The sequence below is a fragment of the Nicotiana tabacum genome, chromosome 20 (genome assembly GCF_000715075.1).
Source record: "Nicotiana tabacum cultivar K326 chromosome 20, ASM71507v2, whole genome shotgun sequence".
NCBI lineage: Eukaryota > Viridiplantae > Streptophyta > Magnoliopsida > Solanales > Solanaceae > Nicotiana > Nicotiana tabacum.
In genome coordinates, this window is record NC_134099.1 from 59,131,569 (window position 1) to 59,150,976 (window position 19,408).

General features: G+C 36.6%; 1 protein-coding gene across 3 annotated transcripts; it reads right to left on the minus strand.

The window, feature by feature from the left end:
• Positions 1–3,038: 3,038 nt before the first annotated feature.
• LOC107826431 (uncharacterized) lies at positions 3,039–12,995 on the minus strand. Of its 3 annotated transcripts, XM_016653413.1 has the most exons (11): positions 12,944–12,995; positions 12,655–12,829; positions 12,477–12,546; positions 12,242–12,370; positions 12,077–12,140; positions 11,895–11,982; positions 9,839–9,923; positions 9,419–9,475; positions 7,529–7,636; positions 5,130–5,200; positions 3,039–3,650 (listed from the first exon to the last, which is right to left on the minus strand). In XM_016653413.1, the coding sequence occupies exons 2-11, from the start codon at positions 12,759–12,761 to the stop codon at positions 3,212–3,214; spliced, it is 1,218 nt and encodes a 405-aa protein (XP_016508899.1). In that variant the 5' UTR covers positions 12,762–12,829; positions 12,944–12,995; the 3' UTR covers positions 3,039–3,211. The 3 variants fall into 3 exon arrangements, with proteins under 3 accessions (XP_016508899.1, XP_016508898.1, XP_016508900.1); XM_016653412.2 differs by lacking the exon at positions 12,944–12,995 and having other exon boundaries at positions 12,655–12,874; XM_016653414.2 differs by lacking the exons at positions 7,529–7,636; positions 12,944–12,995 and having other exon boundaries at positions 12,655–12,876.
• Between the last annotated feature and the right edge of the window lie 6,413 nt (positions 12,996–19,408).

Consider the following 19,408-nt stretch of genomic DNA (forward strand, 5'->3'; position numbering starts at 1 on the left):
TAGTGTGGTGCATAAAATTTGATAGAATCGACTAAGTTATAGGAGGTACGTCTTATAGCCAAACAGTGCAAGGCCATGAAAACTCATAGCCATAGACAGTGCAAGGCATTGTAACATATTCGCCCCTAACAGTCAAGGCATTGTAACCTCAGCGCCCCTGACAGTACAAGGCACTGTCCAGGGCATCAATCTCAGTGCCCCAAACAGTGCAAGGCACTGTAGTTTTGGCGTCTCTGATGGCGCCTTGCACAGTTATTTTGGTGCCCCTAACAGTGCCTTGCGCCGACGTTGTTTATCCAAGCTATTTTATTTCCTCCTAAATTTTTGAGACGCGTACACTTATTTTAACCCTACCGCATTCCCTACAATCCCAAACACGTACATATACTCTATAAAGGGGAGCTCTCAAGAACCCAACTTTCCCAGGTCCTCCATCATCCAAGGTAAGTTCTAATGTTGATTCTTAGTTAATTTCAATTCCCTAACACCTTATTAACATGGGTAAATCCTTCCAATCATTATATATTCGATCGAGACACCATTGTTGAGAAAGGAAACCATAGAACTCGGATTTAAGAGGATTGAACTTCAAAAAGGTAATGCTTTTAGTCCCTAATCATTTATAACTATGAACTAATGAGTTTTTGGGAGAGTAGATGGTTTTGATAAAGGGAACCATATGAACTATGCTAGGGTTTTGGGTTGTTGACTTATTATTGTTGTAAACATTTGGGTTATGAGAAGTGGTGTTAGTTACATCTATTTGGGATTGTAGAATCACTTAGAAGCAGTAGAATGAGAATTGGGTGGAGAAAACACCATTAATGAGGGCTATGAATCTTTACACCCATAAAGTATTTGATAAAATTCCTAAGTTATCAAAATATGAGTTGTAGTGCTAATATTGGTTCCTCTTGATATATATTTCCATAGATTATCGTTGAAAGAGGCGACAAAACATTGTGATACGCTTAAAAATTCAGACTCAAGGTATGTGAGGCTAACTCTCTATGTTTGGGAATGTTAATGATTCTCTCTACACTACGTTTCCTTTATGACGTTACTAATTGCCTCAGAAATATAGTTAAGCCTAGTTCCTTTATAGTTGCAGAACTTCTATTCTCTAACTTCATAACTCGTTCATGACTTTTATTCTGAACGTTGTGAGCTCAGTGCGTATCCAATATAGATTTGGGTTTGATGCCCGCGAGTCTCAGTATAGATTACTGAGGCTATAGTTATGTATACGTATACTTGGGTCTGAGGCCGTAGCTTGTGCACATATATATTGGGTCTGAGGCCGTAGTTTATTCAAAGAAACAGGTTGTTCATCATTCAGAAGAGGGAGTATTCATATCCTTACTTCCTTTGTTCAGTTCAATTATCAATTATCATTTCAGCTATCAGTTATCAGTTATCATTTTAGTTTCAACTTCAACAGTTATCATTTCAGTTATTAGTTATGAGTTATCATTTCAGTTATCAGCTATTAGTTATCATTTAAGTTTCAGTTTCAGCAGTTATCATTTCAGTTTTCTGTTATCAGTTCTCAGTTATCAACTTAGTTTCAGTTTCAGCATTTACAATTCTTTCTTTCAGTTGTTTTACATACCAGTGCAATTCAAATGTACTGATATCCCTTTTGTCTGGGACCTGCATCTCGCGATGTAGGTAATGATTTATAGGTTGACGATTCAGAGCGCTACGATTCTCGTACCAGCTGTTTGGTAATCCCCAGTTTTTTCGGGGAATTATAATTATATTACAGTCTTCAGTATTTTCAGACAGTCAACGTTTTTAGTACTTCATTAAAGGCTTCATAGACTAGAGTAACAATTAGAGTCACATGTTTTTCATGTTAAGCAATGTTGACTACAGGTATGTTCCAGTCTTGTATTAGTGTTTTCACACTTTGATTTATATCATTCAAACTTTCAGTATATCAACATGTGTTACTTTATCTTTCGTATTTAGTCAGCTAGTTGGTTTGCTCGGTCACATGTAGTCAGGCACCGGGTGTCGTGTTACGTCCAGGCCCAGGTTCGGGGCGTGACAACCGCATACTAATACATAATCTCCTATTAGTTTGTTGTGAACTATTGGTCTATTTATCTATGGTCTATTGTGCAGTAGTGGTTGAGTGACTTAACAAATTGCATAGTAGGGCTCAAATATGCAAAACCTAAAATGCACAATGATGAAGAAGAGGAGATTTAATCACTTACAAGATGAACACGGGATTGAATATATCCCTTAAAGGTAATGTCCAATCTAACGTACAAAAGTAATGCCTAATCCAACGTACCGCCAATTACAGCTCCAAATCGACGAATATGAGTTTCCTCCCTAAATCCAATTCTCCATTGTTCCGCTGCAAATGTGGTTTTGTGATGAAAGGGGGAAGAAGGGAAACAGTACAAATAACCTCTATGCGACAAACGGAGGAAAATTCGAGCCAAAACGGGAAGGAGAGAATGGCGAATGTTCACGTCAGAACAGGAAGAGGAGGGTGGAGGATGGATGGAAATGGTTTTTTTTCTATTTTTGGTAGATGATATATTTGTATAGTGTGGCCAAAGTATCATAAATGAAACTTTGAGGCTGTGGTCTTAACATTCCACTTCATCTTTTCATTAACTCAAATCACACATTACCCTAATTAATCAAGAAGGGATTCTAGCCAATAATTTAAACTTAAAGGTCAATAGGCAAAATAAGTTTCAGAGAAGGTCGGCCAACCATCCCCTCTTTCTATACGACTAGTATAGATATAGCAGTTACTACAAACCTGTATATATAACTATATTGTGATGTCATATATTTTCTGGATCAAATTTCTAGGCCCCTTCGAACTTGAACAACATTGTCTGTTCAGTGTTTGCTTCAAAACATAATGGAGAGCTAGGTTTCAGGAGACCACTGCTCACAACGCATTACTTGTTCTTTCTGAGAAAATCCCTAAACTACTCCAACAAACCCACTCTCCATGCCACAAATTTCATTGTCAACATAATCTTAATATTTCTACGTGTCTGAAATTTTCTCCCAATAAAAATATAGAGTTCCTCAAATTATTATTCCCCAAAGTTCAAAATACCGATAAACTACACATCTGTTAACTATGCTATAGTTAACATTTTCCTCGCCCTGACAGTAATCAATTTGAATTTTCCACACAGCAGACTTAGGTCTGTTTGATTACATAGAAACCTTACTTGCACAAGTATGAAATTTTAAACATCCTTATGCTAGACCGCTGATATGATTTTACATAAGGAAGCAAGTCAAGGGGCTTCATCGTTTCAGTGATGTCGGATACAATTAAATTTTCCTTTTCTGCCAATGAAAGGAAATAATTAAATGTGTCAATATTGCGAATTACTGAAGCAATATATGCAAGAGGCCCTTGTCCTAGTCCAGGTGACAAATGCTGAACATGTGTATCACCATTTATTTTTGCTTTTCCTGGGGAAACATTGTCACCTGCAGAACTAGTTTCTTCACTTTCGAAACATCTCCACACAGGTGGACAGTCCTTGCAGCCATTACTCAAAGGATGTAGCTTTGGATTTTCCCGCTTTAGAAGAACGGCAAGGAGTTGAACAAGGTATGGGAGGCATAGTGGATTGTACATCACATCTGCACCCAAACTATAAAGAGGAAAGTCAAAATCCGGTACTAATAAAGGAAAGGTTGATACTAAGGCCTTATTTGTTTGCACTTAATGAGGTCTGCATCTTAATCATTCAGATCTCAGACATTAAGTGCATTTATTTTTAAAGTCTGAATCTTAATTATTCAGATCTTAATCATTAAGTGTGTTTTGTTTACTTCACAACCACTTAATGGGTCTGAATAGGTATGTATGATTAAGATTATAACAGAGATTTAATTTCATTAAGATGCTATCACATATTCATTATTAACTGCCGCCACCACCTACAATTATCAACTACCACCATGCCACCACCACCGCCATACTAAACCACCACCACCACCTCCAACACCACCATGCCACCATCATCCTCAAGATGCTATCACATATTCATTATTAACTGCCGCCACCACCTACAATTATCAACTACCACCATGCCACCACCACCGCCATACTAAACCCCCACCACCACCTCCAACACCACCATGCCACCATCATCCTCAATCATAGCCGCTACCATTATTGACCATCACCACCCACTATCCCCACCACTCCGACCACCATCATTCTCACCCACAATCTACACTCATCCACCTCAACTACCACAACTGACCACCTCATCACCATCAACAACCACAGCCAGCACTGCCCATCATTATAACCCACCCACCACCTTCCCCAGTCACAACTACTACCACCACCCGCCAGTATTAACTATCACCACCATCCTCAATTATAATCACCACCACTACCAATCACTACTAGCTACTAACATGAACCACCATTATCAACCAAAACTACTACCAACCACTGTCTTTAGTCGGCATTCACCCGTTAGCCATCACCAAACAACAACTATCATATTTTAAAAAAATATATATTTTATTGATAGAACATTAGATTAGTTAGTATTTCATTTTAATTTTATGTTTATTAATTTTCGAATAAAGATAAATTTTATACATTCAGATGTAAAAATCAAACAGTCTTAATTATTTAGTATTCAGATCTTAATACACATCTTAATATATTCAGATGTGTATTCAGATTCATGTGTCTTAATCTTAATACATATCTTGATATTCAAATGTGTATTCAGATTCAGACATCTTAATCTTAAAAAAACAAATGAGGCCTAAGGCTTGATATTCAGTCGAGGGTATCCATCTTCTTCGTAATCTCCACCTTGCTATAATTTAAAATTTGTTATATCCAAATCAAATCTTATACTGAATAGTTTAGCACCATAACCTAGTTAGACTATTGTCAAATTAAATATAATATGCCCATTGCTGCAGCAGCATTCTTTTAGACTCTTCATAAGGCTTTTAAGATTCATTTAGTTCCCTCTTTCCACAATGCTTCTAACAGTTAATCTGCAAATTCATTCCTCAAGATTGAAGTCTTACAGGGAAGGGACGTAATAAGCATGGCATTAAAACTAATAAAAGCAAAGTTAAGAATAAATACTCACACTATATCTGGCAAGAATTGATGTAGCTCATTTTCTGTTGCAGACTCCCACGGCAAAGACAAGCACTGTACCTGAATACAGAAAGATATGTCTTAACTGCTATCTTATGCTTATACTACTATACATTTGAGATATATTACAGGGCTCAACTTGTGAAACTCGCTAATTTCTAAGTTTATGCTGAATGATCTCCGCTAGAAGTTCTCTATATTTTATCTCCACCGGAAGTTCTCTATATTTTCTACTATCATACAAATCTCAACTATGTGTATAGCCTATATATATCTTTTTTCTTCCATTGTGCCCTATTTTTTGCGTAAGTTTGCGTGGATTCTAAGAGATTATAGGTCTTTCAAGACAAACTTCCCTCCATGTGATTTCCGGTCTATTGCGTCCTTTTTAACACCTTCAGTAGCCATGGTTTCACACCTACAAACTGTTGCATCCAGAGGTCGAAGTAGGACATGACCAAACCATCTGACGTGATCTCTCATTTTATTCTCAATGTGTGCTACTGCACTTTCTGCCAGATGTGGTAATTTCTAATCTCGTAAATCTAGTATGACCTAACATCTATCTTAGCATGCGCATCTTCTTTTCTTTAGCATGTACATCTCAATGACACTCATCTTGCGGATATGTTGAACTTTGGGCATAGTTGTAAATATGAAAACTCAATGTCTTCATCCCAAGGGAATCTCAGTTTTCAGGAGTCACTATAAAATGATGTCAATTTTCTTTTCATCTTCCAAGTGACTCTTTTCATCAGTCCAAGTAACTTATAAAACTTAGAGATACATCATCTGGACATCCTACTGTGGCAATCAATTACATTCACTAAGCCACCAAGTCTCTGGCAATAAGAACAAGTTCTTTGTCCAACCCAACAATAAATATTTATACAAATGTTTTTGGCTAATTACTCCATCTAGGCAAAGCTGCAAGGTAGATTTTTGCAACTTCAATGGAGATATAGTACACCTGTGGCTGTCAGCTAACAGATATGAACAACGAACAAGAAAAAAAGAAGATTCAATGAGTTTAATAGCATTCACTTGAACTGAGGGCAATCACCTGTGAAACTTAACTCCACAATATGTAAACTCCAGAATGTCTAAACTTTTCTTTATCAATAGTAAAGCATAACAAGCTATACAAATGAAGAACATAAAGTAGAATTTTTCACCAAATTTCCATTATCTAAAAGAGAACTCCTTGCTAATGTGACCTCTTTGGCCAGAGAGGAAAACCAGACATACATGTCCAGAAATCTATGGCATATTCCACATAAGTCCATGAAAATCCATTAAAGGAAGACAATGATAGTGCATGCACATCTTGCTGGCTGTTTCGTCTTGAGAACACTCACCTCGTTGATTCTTCCCCTAGTTCTATTTATCTTGGAGCTTGGTCAAAAGATCATATACAATTCACCTTTCTAAGTACAGTATGTTTTTGGGTATAAATTAAAACATACTTACTGTATCCAAGTGTAGCCGGAAGAAATTAAAACATAGAAGATATTCTTACTGGTCCCTGGCCATTGTGCTCTGAATTCACTTCATCTTTTGTTTTTTTGCTTTTCTGGTATATATATTTTTTGCTACATGCAGAAGTGAATAAGCAGAATTGCAATTGCCCTACAACATCGTTTCAAGTTAACTGATGAATGATTATCCAAAACCATTTTGACTTCCGTGATTAGACAACAATATTTTTCTTTCAGGAAGTATCCAAGTGTATGATCTAGCGGTCGATGAAGATTAGAGTAGGTTCAAATTCTTGCAGAGGCAAAAAACTAGATGATTTCTCCAAATTCCTGAAGACCTGTATTGGTGGTACAATGCAAGTACTAGTGAAATAGTCGAGGGGCGCGCAGGCTGGGCCGTATACCTCTGTTATATAATTAAAAGAGAAAACCAATTTGCCCTGAGAATCAAAAACATCGAACCTTTTGACTGTTGAAGAAATAATATTTGTAGCATTATCGGATATCAGTAGGCATAATTATGCCGAATTGTAAAGTACCATGATTCTACTGTTCAAAAATTAAGTTGATAGGTTAGAATTTATCTCAGGGATGGTGGTAAAAGTAACAATGCAAGACATGCCAAGAAACTTGCTGCCAAATACCAACAACCTTGTCCTACCTCCTATTCACATTTTGAAACAAGTTGCAGCAACAACTTGCTTTTGCTCTGTTATGGCTGTAAATATAGCGAGTACATTATCAACCCCTTAAACCAATGTCTGCCAGTTCTAACCAAGTAAGTTATGCGAGGAGCCTATGATTGTCAAACTAGCCAACTTAAATTCATAAATACAAAATACAATTGGAAGAAATTCTGAAAGAAGACATGCAAATAAGCAAAAAGAAAGAAAAAAAAATGAGCACTGACTATTTTGGTATCTTGTGTATGGTCTAACATATCAGTGTGCAGCTGATTTAGCTCCAAGTTAAGCTTCATGTTTGCTAAAGTTGATAAGTCACCATCTGTAAGTACTACCTGAATCATTATGGATAAGAATCTAAATTAAACATTACACTTTAGTTAAAAAGTATAAAATTCAAAAAACAAAAAAGGTAGTGAAGCTATTATAGCAGCTGTTATTCCCAACTACCAAGAAGTATAACGAGACTGAAACATTTTTTTACAAGATGCGCAGTTTTTTTGAAGAGGAAGGATCTTTTCAGGAAACATAAACTGCTTTAACAGGTTTTGTGAAGTGTAACGCCATCCATATGATGGTAAAATGGACAATACTTATAAAGAGACATTCAACCAAAAATCTATTAATTGGCATTTTCTGCAACTTGGTGTATTATTAAATAACTAGAACCAATATGTTGAAAGTTAATCCTACTGAATACGAGGTCTGGTGCACCTTTTTTTTCGATAAGGTAAATAATTTTATTAACAATTGGGAAAACCCCGTATACAAGCCGAACCTACACCAAAAGATGGTACTCAACAAAAGAGGCCCAATCCTCTATACAAATATGAACCTCATGAGTACACCAAAAAGACACAAACAAAATACTATCTTGTAATTTTACAAAATCTTATTCTACCTCTTCAAACGCCCTCCTATTCCTTTCGTTCCAAATAACCCACATGACAAGATGCAACAATACTAGATTTTATCGCAATATTTGGCCAAACAAGTAAACTATTTACAGGTGTGATCAGCACCTCATAGAACAAGTATTGTTTGATTAACAATGGTATATACTACATATAAAATTTTGTAATGTCTATCTCACGGTCTGTTAGGTCTCTATTAGGCCAGGTTTGACTTTTGACCGGTCAGATTTAACTGGATAAAAAAATTCACTTGACAAATTAATCAATGATTTCAATTCATATACCGGGGTGATAAATTTTAAATGTTGAACCAAGAAAATTATTAGAACTTATACTAAGGATAGAAATAACGCCATCAACAGTCACTGAATCCATTACAACAATTATCTAATCGATCCGAAAGCATTTCCTGCATGAGCTAAAAATAGCTTTTGGAGAAAAATTTAAAATCAAGGATCCAAAATTGATAAATCTAAGTGACCTGCTGAAGTCATACAAAAGAGAAAGAAGATTAGAATGTTTAACAATACACATATTGTTAACAGGGTTCCGCGAGGTTACTATTTCAGTAGCTCAAATGAGAATAACAACTATATCTATCCTAAGATGTAAATAAAGACTATAAAGTTCAAGAGCTTACTAGATTAAGCAAAGAGAGACGTAATCTTAGAACACATTACTTCATATTTATGATGGAAAAACTATGAAATGGGAATAGTAGACTAAATTCACATGATTACAAGAGTGCGTCTCTTTCAATTTTAGCTTCTTCTGGGTGACGAGAGAGTGCATTCCTTGACCCAAATTGCAGTTGAATAAATTGATAGACTTGATTCTAATTGTTATCTATTGCATGCTTCACATTCTACAATAAACCATATACATCTACTGTCCAGTTAATTATCCCCGCCATTTTCAATATAAGGCGTAGAGACATATGCAATAGAGAAGAAGAAAGCAATTGTAAATTAAAAAATACAAATAGAGATAGAGCATGCCGATTCATAAATTTGATCTCTCCGGACCCTTCTTATTGGAGAACATCAAAAATATGATTATGTCTAACAAGGTCCTTGAACAAGAACACAGAACATAGAAGCTTAAAATGAGCAGGTAGACATAACAATGTCAGATGCGTTAGTGTAAACAAGAGTGGCACAATTTACAGAGGGAAAAAAGATAGAATAGTAAAAGCAAACTTGCCTTGGAGGCATTCACGTGAGCTAAACAGACACCAACCAATCCAACACCTGAACCAACCTGCTTTGGTAATAGATAAAATACAAAAAATGGCACAAATGTTATTAAATAAATCAACCTAACTAAGTACATAAAAGAGCATTGCCGACTGACTAGCAAAACAAGAAAGGATCAAGAGCAGCAGCATTCCACCTTGGAAAAATCCATCAAGAATAACAGAAGAATTATATGTTTTAATTTTCCCTAAGACATCTCTGCCCTTCCAGGGTAGGGGTAAGGCTGCGTACATACTACCCTCCCCAGACCCCACTAGTGGGATTATACTGGGTTGTTGTTGTTAATTAATTTTCCCTAAGACAAATTGAAGAGAATAAAATTGATAAACAAAGACAAGCAGATGAATACTTTGGAAAGCTATCTCACCTCAAGACAAGATTTGTTTGAGAACAGTTCTGGAAAAGAAAGTATGAACTCTGAAAGGAACAGACCTGATGGCCAAATCGAGCACCTGTTTCAACCATGAAATTGAAATAGATAGAACATATTGATCATCAATCAAACTGGGAATAAATTATTGTAAAAAAATTATGAGATAACAAAAGAGCACAACTTTCACCATATCAGGCATTTGCGTCAAATGCAAAGATTTTATGTATGTGTTTGTTCGCGCACATGCGCTAATTTACATCTCATGAGGTTCCACTGTTACTATTTACAGCATGGAGATTTAGTAAGTTATGTACCACTAGTTAATAGCCGAAATACACGCAGGTAAAAGCACGTAAGAAGTCAATGTTTACTGCATGCTATCACAATGAACTACGACACTAGCTTTTGCAAAACTTTTACCAACTTTCCCTTGCAACATGCAGCAATCCTAATCTCAAAGCTGTGGCACAAACGTACTCCAAAAATCAAACCTGGCCCCTCATGAAAGACAAAGTTTCAACCCATAAAATGTATGGTGCAAGAGAGCTATTATAATGTCTTCCCTATCTGATGAGAAATTGATAACTCCAGAATTTTGTTAATGTGACTGCAATTTTTATAGCTTGGAGAAACTAGTAAGAAATGCATGCTAGAAGGGAGGTTGTTATGCCACCTTACATCCACAAGCATCAAAGGGTGACTATTGTCACTTAAAATGCCTACCAAGAGTAACATTCATAAATCCTGATATTTATAAGCTTTTATGGTACTTATGAATTGTACTGCTGAAGGAAAAAGAGTATGATGGTAAAGAAGGAAATAAATTATCAAGAATCACTTGCTCTTTTTTCTTTAAAAAAAAAATTGATGCAACAATATGTTTCAAGTAGATAGTAGAGGATCCAGTAAACATGCCACACATCTAGAGTCGGGCTTTTGAAAGCGAAAAGCGCAAAAAGCCGACAAGGTTCATGGGGCTTGAAGCGAAAAGCGAGAAGAGAAGTGCACGCTTCTTTGAAGTGAAGCACACAATTTATGGGAAACTAAAAACTATCAAACAGAAAATTACAACTAAAATAACTATTTCCAAATCCAATATACCATAATGCCGACATTAATTCAACTTCTCAAAGTTGAGAGAAGCGACTGACTCTCGCTAGGATCACGTTGTGCACCATGGTTTGAAGTGCAAGCTTCTCTAAAGTGTATGGCTTCACCGATGAAGTAATAACCCCGTGCTTCGCACCGCTTCATCACTTCGTGTTTTAATAAAACTGATGTAGAGATTCCACACAATAACCCTCAGGGGTTGGCATGATGGCAATTGACTTGAGCCTTGGGGTTTGCTCCCTTTCAAGGTCTCAAGTTCGAAACCCACCGGGTGCAAACAATTTCTGAGGATCATCGGACTGGGTAAAACCTAAATTAACCGTGGTGCACTTGCGGGAAACTCCTTGCCGAGGGCCTGTGCACCCCCCGGGAATAGTCGGGGCTCGAAGAGACACGGACACCCGGTGCAAATCAAAAGAAAAAGAGATTCCACACAATTAATTACTGAAGTATTTAGTAGATATCAGCCTAATGTGTAAACATATTGATAAAAGCTGGAATACACGATGTGAGACTAAGGTTCAAATCCCAGCAAAGGCAAAAAGGTCAGGTTATTTCTTCTCATTTTTAAAAGGACGGAGTTACCCTGTACTTGTGGAGGTAGCAGATACCTAGTGGATTAGTCGAGGTGCACGAGAGCTAGGCCATACACCACCCTTATCACAAAAGAAGGAAAAATGAATGGCTTAAACATATAGATTATCAACATGAGTTTGCTGTTTTGCATAGTAAGTTAACTATGAAGGCTTATTGCTACACCCAGATGCAATAAGAGAATCTCCTGAAGATAATTAAATTATACGACATCCAAAGATCTAAAATCTCTTAAAAAATGTATTCATCGTAGTACCTGTCAACCATATCAAAGTAAACTAGGCTGCATATCCTTAAACAAGCCCAATTCCAGTTAGAAGGAAAGAGAAAAAGGGGCAGTACATACCCTGTGTCTCCTTCAAGCATGTTAAGTGAACATTGCAACGTGAATTCCAATTTCCTAGTTATTTGACAACTTGAGGCCCGTGAACAATCTGTGTACACCACATATTGGATACTCAATGGTACTAAAGCTAGCTAAACATCATCCCATGCCAAAAAAAGGGAATGAAAAGAAAAAATATTCACCCTTGGGAAGTAGAAATGAAACTCTTCTTAACGTTCTAATGTTTCCTTTAGTCAATTCTTCATCCTGGCAACAAAAAAGGAAGACCAATTCCACAATAAGCCAATGCTGATAGCAAAATCCGATTATCATAAAGTAACTGATAAAAATTTTAAAAAAGAAATTACCTTCAGAGTAGTCAGACAATAAATATACATTTCATATATTTCATCCAAAACAACGTCCCCATTTGACTCGACTTCAACGATGAGCTTCTTCAAGAAACTTCTTAAATAATGCCCATTACACTTCACATCCTACAGCATTCAGAAGAGCATCCAAAATCAAAGAAAACTACCCCAAGAGATAATTCGATTGTGAAAATAAAAAATTAACTAGAAGGTTAGAGCTTAATAAACTCACGAATTTGTTGATACATTGGTTCCAAATGAAACTTTGCACACTCTCCGTAATGGAACCACCTCCACAATCCCTAGTGTTAATTCAAATAATTTTTAGTCGAATGAAAGTATTAGGAGGGCAATTGCGAATACGCTACATTTGGTGTTAGCTAAAATGAACAGGGGTTGAAAAGAGTAACCTGGCAAATGAGATAACGAAATCCGGGGGTTCACAGGCGAGGAAAGCAGAGACTAAATGCAAGCAAGGAGTAGCAGAGTCTTGCAGCTCGTCTTCTACCTCCATCATTGCTCCGTCATTTCTCACTTTGCACTGCGCGTCTCACGAGTAAATAGAATCGGCAGGTCAAAGAAGGGCTGTCAAATTGGGTCAAGGTTATTACTTAGCAAAATATACTTTTTGGACTTAAAGAGACCAAAATATTTGGGGAAAAGGGGTCACTACCAATTTACATATAACATACGTTATACCTTAGCGGCCAAGTATCTCGTTAAGGTATATCTATGCGCTATCTGAATATTATGGCTGCCATAATTATCAAGATTATAGCCCATGTAATATATGTACTATGTGGATAGCGCATATACTACATGCGCTATATGCACATTTCATGTGCTTATAAAATTTATTTTTGCTTACTTAAGGCCTAATGTTCATTCATGAAACGATCATTTTTGAGTGAATTTGAACCAATTTGCCTTTGTTATTCAGCATCCTTTATACATTCCTTCATCTTCATCAATATATACAAAGTTCTGTTTCAATCTTGCTACGATGTCTGATGATCGAAAAATTAGGGATGCATTATATTGGAGTGGTGAGGTTGTGGTGGAGAATAACTCGGTACACTATAGTTGTTCTCCGGTGTATTGTTAAGGTGTTACTCACATTGGAGTACCACAAATTGGTATCTCTAATTTGTAAAAGAATAAATGTGAGTAAACGTTCGATTAATCTTAAGGTAACCAGAAAATATGTGTATTCGCTTACTCTACAAGGTGTGGCTTCTTATGTCGAGTTTAACATCGATGACGATGAAACTTTGCAAGGTTTTTTTAGAACACCGGATGAGCGCAGAGACGTTCTTGTGTTAAGCATGCTGGAAATGTACATAAAGTCCAAAGACGTAAACAACATTGATATACCGCAAACTACGACTAACACTCAACCATCTAGTGGTATTTTTGGAGTTGTTTTATCCGAACGGGTTCTGTATGAAAGAGTCTGGACAGATCTACACGTATCTTCATGGGTTAATGAGGATCGAAGACATAATTTCTCATCAATGCAACAGCATGGAGGGTCGCCAAGTTTACTAAATTCACAGCCCGAGTGGTAAATTGCAATTTACCTTGTTATTGTAGTATAACTATTTATTTTATATGTATAATAATAGTACTAACTCTTATATATTTCATAGGGGTTACCAGCCAAATATGAATTTTACAAGTTATGAACCAACCAACAGTTGGAATCTACCTATTTTTTGAGCGATGGATCATGTTGGTCCATCCTCGAGTCATCGGCAATTTGATAATGTGCATCATAAAATATCTACAAATTATGAATGATTCGTTTAAGCGTTAAAGTTAATATATTCTATTGAGATGTACAAAATATTAATTATATTATTCGACGTGCAGTGAAAATGAGCAACATGATGGTCTTGTCCTAACTCAGTTGGCGATGATGATATTTTGAATCAGGATACGACAGATGCACAGAGTGAGGAAGATGATAGTGATTATGGAAACAACGATGATTAGTCTAGCGATGAAACACCCTTCCCTGGTGAGAACAACGATAAGGAACAACACTTCACATACCAAGAAGACAATGAGCAACCGGATTTTATGATGGAGCATGATGCCACCACTTAGCACGCTTCGTATATGCAGACTCCACCTACCGTTAGACAACAGTGTACAAGTCGCGTGTGTCCTTTTATTCAAAGGAGATTCCCTACCTTAATCACTTGCCAAGTATACTGGATATGGGTGCCCTCACAAGGGATCTTGATGACATTCGTACAACAATGTGGGCTGACAGTAGACCAACGAAGCTCTATAAAAGTATGCTTTTCAGTGACAAAGCTCGCCTCAGCAGGGCGGTGCGAATTTGTAGCATAAAAATTTGTCGTGAGATCGAGGTTGAAGAGTCATCTAAAAAACATATAAGGTGGTTTTGTCATAGATGCGACCGAGTTTGTAAGTGGATGCTGCATGGGAGAAAGTTAAAAACTAATATGTGGGTAGTGGGGAAATATATTGGCAAGCATAGTTGTAATGGACACGTTCAATGGGAATCATTTTAACGTGATCGTTGATTTGATCTCCCTCATCTTGATTTCACACATTAAATCATCCATAAGGTACAAGGTGAAGGAGTGCATAACATCAGTTGTGTAGGTATATGGGTGTAGCATTATCAAAAGAAATGCATTTCTCGGGCGTAAACATGCATTTGAGATTGTTTATGGCAACTGGGATAAGTCATTTGCGGCTCTACCGAGGTATATGGCTATTTTGCAACACTTTAAACCTAGGATAGTTATTGAATGGAAGCACGACCAGCGTCCTGACATTCTAGAAAACATATTCAGATATGTGTTCTGGATATTTAAACCATCAATTGATGGTTTTGTTCATTGTTGGCTCGTAATCTCTATAGATGACATACATGTCTATGAAAAGTACGATATAAAGATGTTGATTGTCATTGGAGTAGATGATAGTGACCAAATATTTTCTGTCACATTTGCTATTTGTGCCAATGAAAGTCAAAAGACTTGGACATGGTTTTTAAACCATGTGAAGGAGTACATTGTGAGACAACGTTCAGGTATTTGTCTAATATCTTATCGGAACAATAGGATTTTAAGTTTTGTGTGTGCTTTGGATGAATGGAACGTCTACCACCGTTACTGAGTTAGGCACTTAAGGTCAACTTCCAGTGGGCTTATTCGAATAAGAGGTTGCATGATCTAATGTGGATGGCTGCAACAGATCATCAAGAGAGAAAATTTTTGATACGAATGGAATTGATTAGGTAGGAAGATGAAGGAGCTTATATTTTATTGAAGGATCTTGAGATTGAGAAGTGGACTTTGCATGAGGATGGTGGCAGAAGATGGGGAATTTTGTTTACAAATGTCTCAAAGTTTTTCAATGGGTTAAAGTCAGCTCGTGGATTGTCGGTCATTGCTATGGTGCATATGTCATTCAAGCAGCTCACAGAGAGGTTCATTGATAGATTCCGTAGTGCATCTTCTCCTTGTTGGAAAGGTTTGTTCAAATTATGCCAAAACCGATGCAACAATTTGAGCTCCATAGGAAGCGGTCACAGTTGCATACATATTTGCAATATTGTAGTGACCGAAATATTTTTGAAGTTCGAACTAGTTTGCATCGAGGACATAGTAATAATACTCACACCATCAATGAGAGTACGCGGTTATGTTCCTGATGTAAATGGACGACTTATCACATGTCATGCTCACATGCCATGAAGCGCTTTCAACATACAGGTTTTGCAGCGACGAGGTATATTGATAAAGAATATAGTGTGGTTGCATACGCAAACACTTATAGCGGGCACTTCTAACTATTGAGTTCTGAGTCTTATTGCCCATCGGAACCATTTGCAATGGTTTGTAACAATGCATTTTTACGTCGCACGGGAGTGCAAAAATGGATGGTGGATACGACCAAATGGATATTGGGGATACGATATATGCGTGTAAATGTAGTCTATGTTCCCAAATAGGACACAGACATCATAAATGTCCTAAAGTCGGTTTGACATGCGGTGGCAATACAACTCATGATGGCAGTTCATCAAACATTGGCAATTATCAGGCATATTATTAGTAATTTTAGGAGTGTGTTTAGTAGGAACAAGTGTCTTTAGTGGTGTGTTTGCAATATCAATGAAATAAAATTGTACTTCCAATAGTGTTAACTCTAGTTGTCACTAACCATTGAGAAGTCAATATAAAACATAATATAAAATTTAAAAAATGAAATATTTTCATTCCTCATTATCATCATTGTCGGGCACTAATTCATCGTTACTGTCGTCGAGGTCTTCATTGTCATTTTCTTCGTCTTCTTGGTCACCATCTTGTTCGCATCCATCCGGACACAGGGCATCATAATCTATCCCCCAATTATTACATATTTCTCATATTTCATTACTATCACTAATAAGACCACTTTATGGTTGCTACAACAATATGGCATTCCAATGTCCAATGTTTGCGGTAGATATTTTGATAGGCCCTCCCACTCCACAACTGTTGGGAAAATAGGATAATCAAGATCTCTATGAAATTTTTCATTCTCTAATAAATCTCAATATTGATCCTCAGTCCTGTAGAGGTAGTTAAGATCATCCAGTGCATGATGAATGGCTAGTGCCTTTTTCATCTCTAAGATCTCCTTCATCAAATGCCAAATAACTTCTGCTTCATCTATGCGTATGGAAATTTGGAACGTTGCAGACAATGTTTGTGGTATAGTTAGCCCATGCCAACGACATAATACCTCATAATCGCACCTTTTTGAGTATAGGAAAACCAATTGTAGGTTTTCACCCAAAATTTGCACACCTTCAGGCTTTGTAGAATATGCCTCCCCTAGATAATATGCCCTGCGGTTTTTAGATCTACATGTACCTTGATATGTTTATTTTCTAAGGGACATAAAACAACATACCAATTATCATCCACCAAATCAGTATAACAACCTAGTAAGTCTTTTTCAAGAAAGGGATCAATTGTATTTTGACCTGTGCCATGTGAATCTTTTGAGCTACCTTCATCTTTTTGCCTCTTCTTAAATCATTTATTAAATATAAGTGGCATTTTGGAAAGGCTTGGTTAACTGAATAACTTAAAAAAATATTTGTGTCTACTTATCAAGAACGAAAGTGGATGTAGCTCAACATGACGCATGTACAATATGCGTTATTTAATTGCATACCTTGTCTTGTCCACCTGAAAAGGCATGTACGCGCTTGTACTGTAATTATTCATTTGCTAGTTCAATATTGCGCATGTATAATATGTGTTATGTAACAGTTCAGGAAAACAATACAAATCAAATGCACGCCTTGTCTTGTCCACCTGAAAATGCATGTACGCACTTGTACCTTAACGATTCCTTTACTAGTTCAATATAACGCATGTACAATATGTGTTATGCAACAGTTCAGAAAAACTATACAAATTAAATTCACGCCTTGTCTTGCCCACCTGAAAAGGCCTATCGCACTTGTACCGTAATGATTTCTTTACTAATTTATCATAGCACATGTATAAAATGTGTTATGCAACCTAAAACTACCCATTCTACCCTTTGAAACCCCCTTGAATGTTACTTCATTTTTTGTGAATCCTCACAACTTAAATAACCAATTAATCTTATTTTTCATAAAATTTCAAGTTCTAGCAATACGATATGTGTGGACGCAATGAGGTCCCTAGGTGTTACTGCGGGAAACGTGCGATTTGGGAGTCATGTTGGGCCACTTGCAATCTAGGGCGCAGACGTTGGATGTGTAGATACAATGTGAATTATTAATATTCAAATTTATGTTAGTTATTCAGATATTTATGTTATTACATGATACTGATAGTCGTTTGGTATCGTTACCATTGTTAGGAGGAAAATCAATATAGTTTTAAAGAATGGTACGATGAACCTATTAACCAGGAATACAAATCGTGTTTACTAAATATTTGGAAACATACCGGGGATTATGAAATGAAGATTTGGATACTCGAAGAAAAATATTACAACACTGAAAAAGTAGTCATTTAAGGAGAAACTAAAAGAAGCCAAAGAAGAAATAATCGGTTGCAAAAGAAATTTCTGTGGTTGAAGCAGAGAATAATAGGTGATAGTGACTAAAACGAACATGTGACTGCTTTAAGTGTATTGTTTTACTTTTTAGATATCATGTATTATGTGGTTCATTTTTACGTATTTTAATGTATGTTAATCTATTTTTTTATTTCTGTTCTAATATTTAGTTAATCAATAATTCTAAAACTTAAAACACTAAGGTAATAATATTAAACATAAGATAATATTTATATCAAAATACTGTTTAATGTAATATATACAATGCAAGTTGAATATCAATGTGTCCCACAACCTGTATGCTTTAGTTCATTGGTTGTCCTAAGGCGCATACCCTACCGACCGGCTACACTTTTAGGATCATCCTCATCCCGTCGCCTCTTTATTTGAGGATGCACTGCAGTATGATCATCTGGAAGGCTAGCTGGATCAGTAGAGGAGTCCGTTGGGCCAACAGTAAGGTACAAAATATAAAGTATTTTTTAGTATATGATATATATAGAACAGTAATATAACAGATTAATTATTTTTATACTCAGCTAGTACCTGAAGGGATCCTGTGTCTCTGGCAGACGAGTATCATAGTCTACTATCTCCGTGATAAGTGATGGATAAATCTGAAAAAATATAAAAACGGCTTAGATATTACTGACTAATATTTAAAGTGAAATAAATTAATAATAATGTAAATACACACAAACTTGCGTCTTAGTGGCCAGCCGCACGAGCTCATCATCGGGATGCTCGAGGGGAACTCCGAGGTGGACTGGACTAGATGAAGGTTCTGCAGTCTCTAACGGAGGTGATGTATCCTTCATAATATGACGAAAACACATTATCTTTCTGTTAAATAATAATTCTAAAATAGTGAAGATCGATAGGAAAAGATACTAATATGATCAGAGCCACAGCTCAAACGTCTACCGTTGTGCACATCTTGCACTGGACGGTCCTCTACATCCCTCGATCTGCCTAGAAGATCATGAAAGAATGCATCTCAATCATAGGACATAATGTCAGCCCCCACTTGATAAAGTAGCTGATTGGATAAACTGTAAAGTCCTTGGTGAT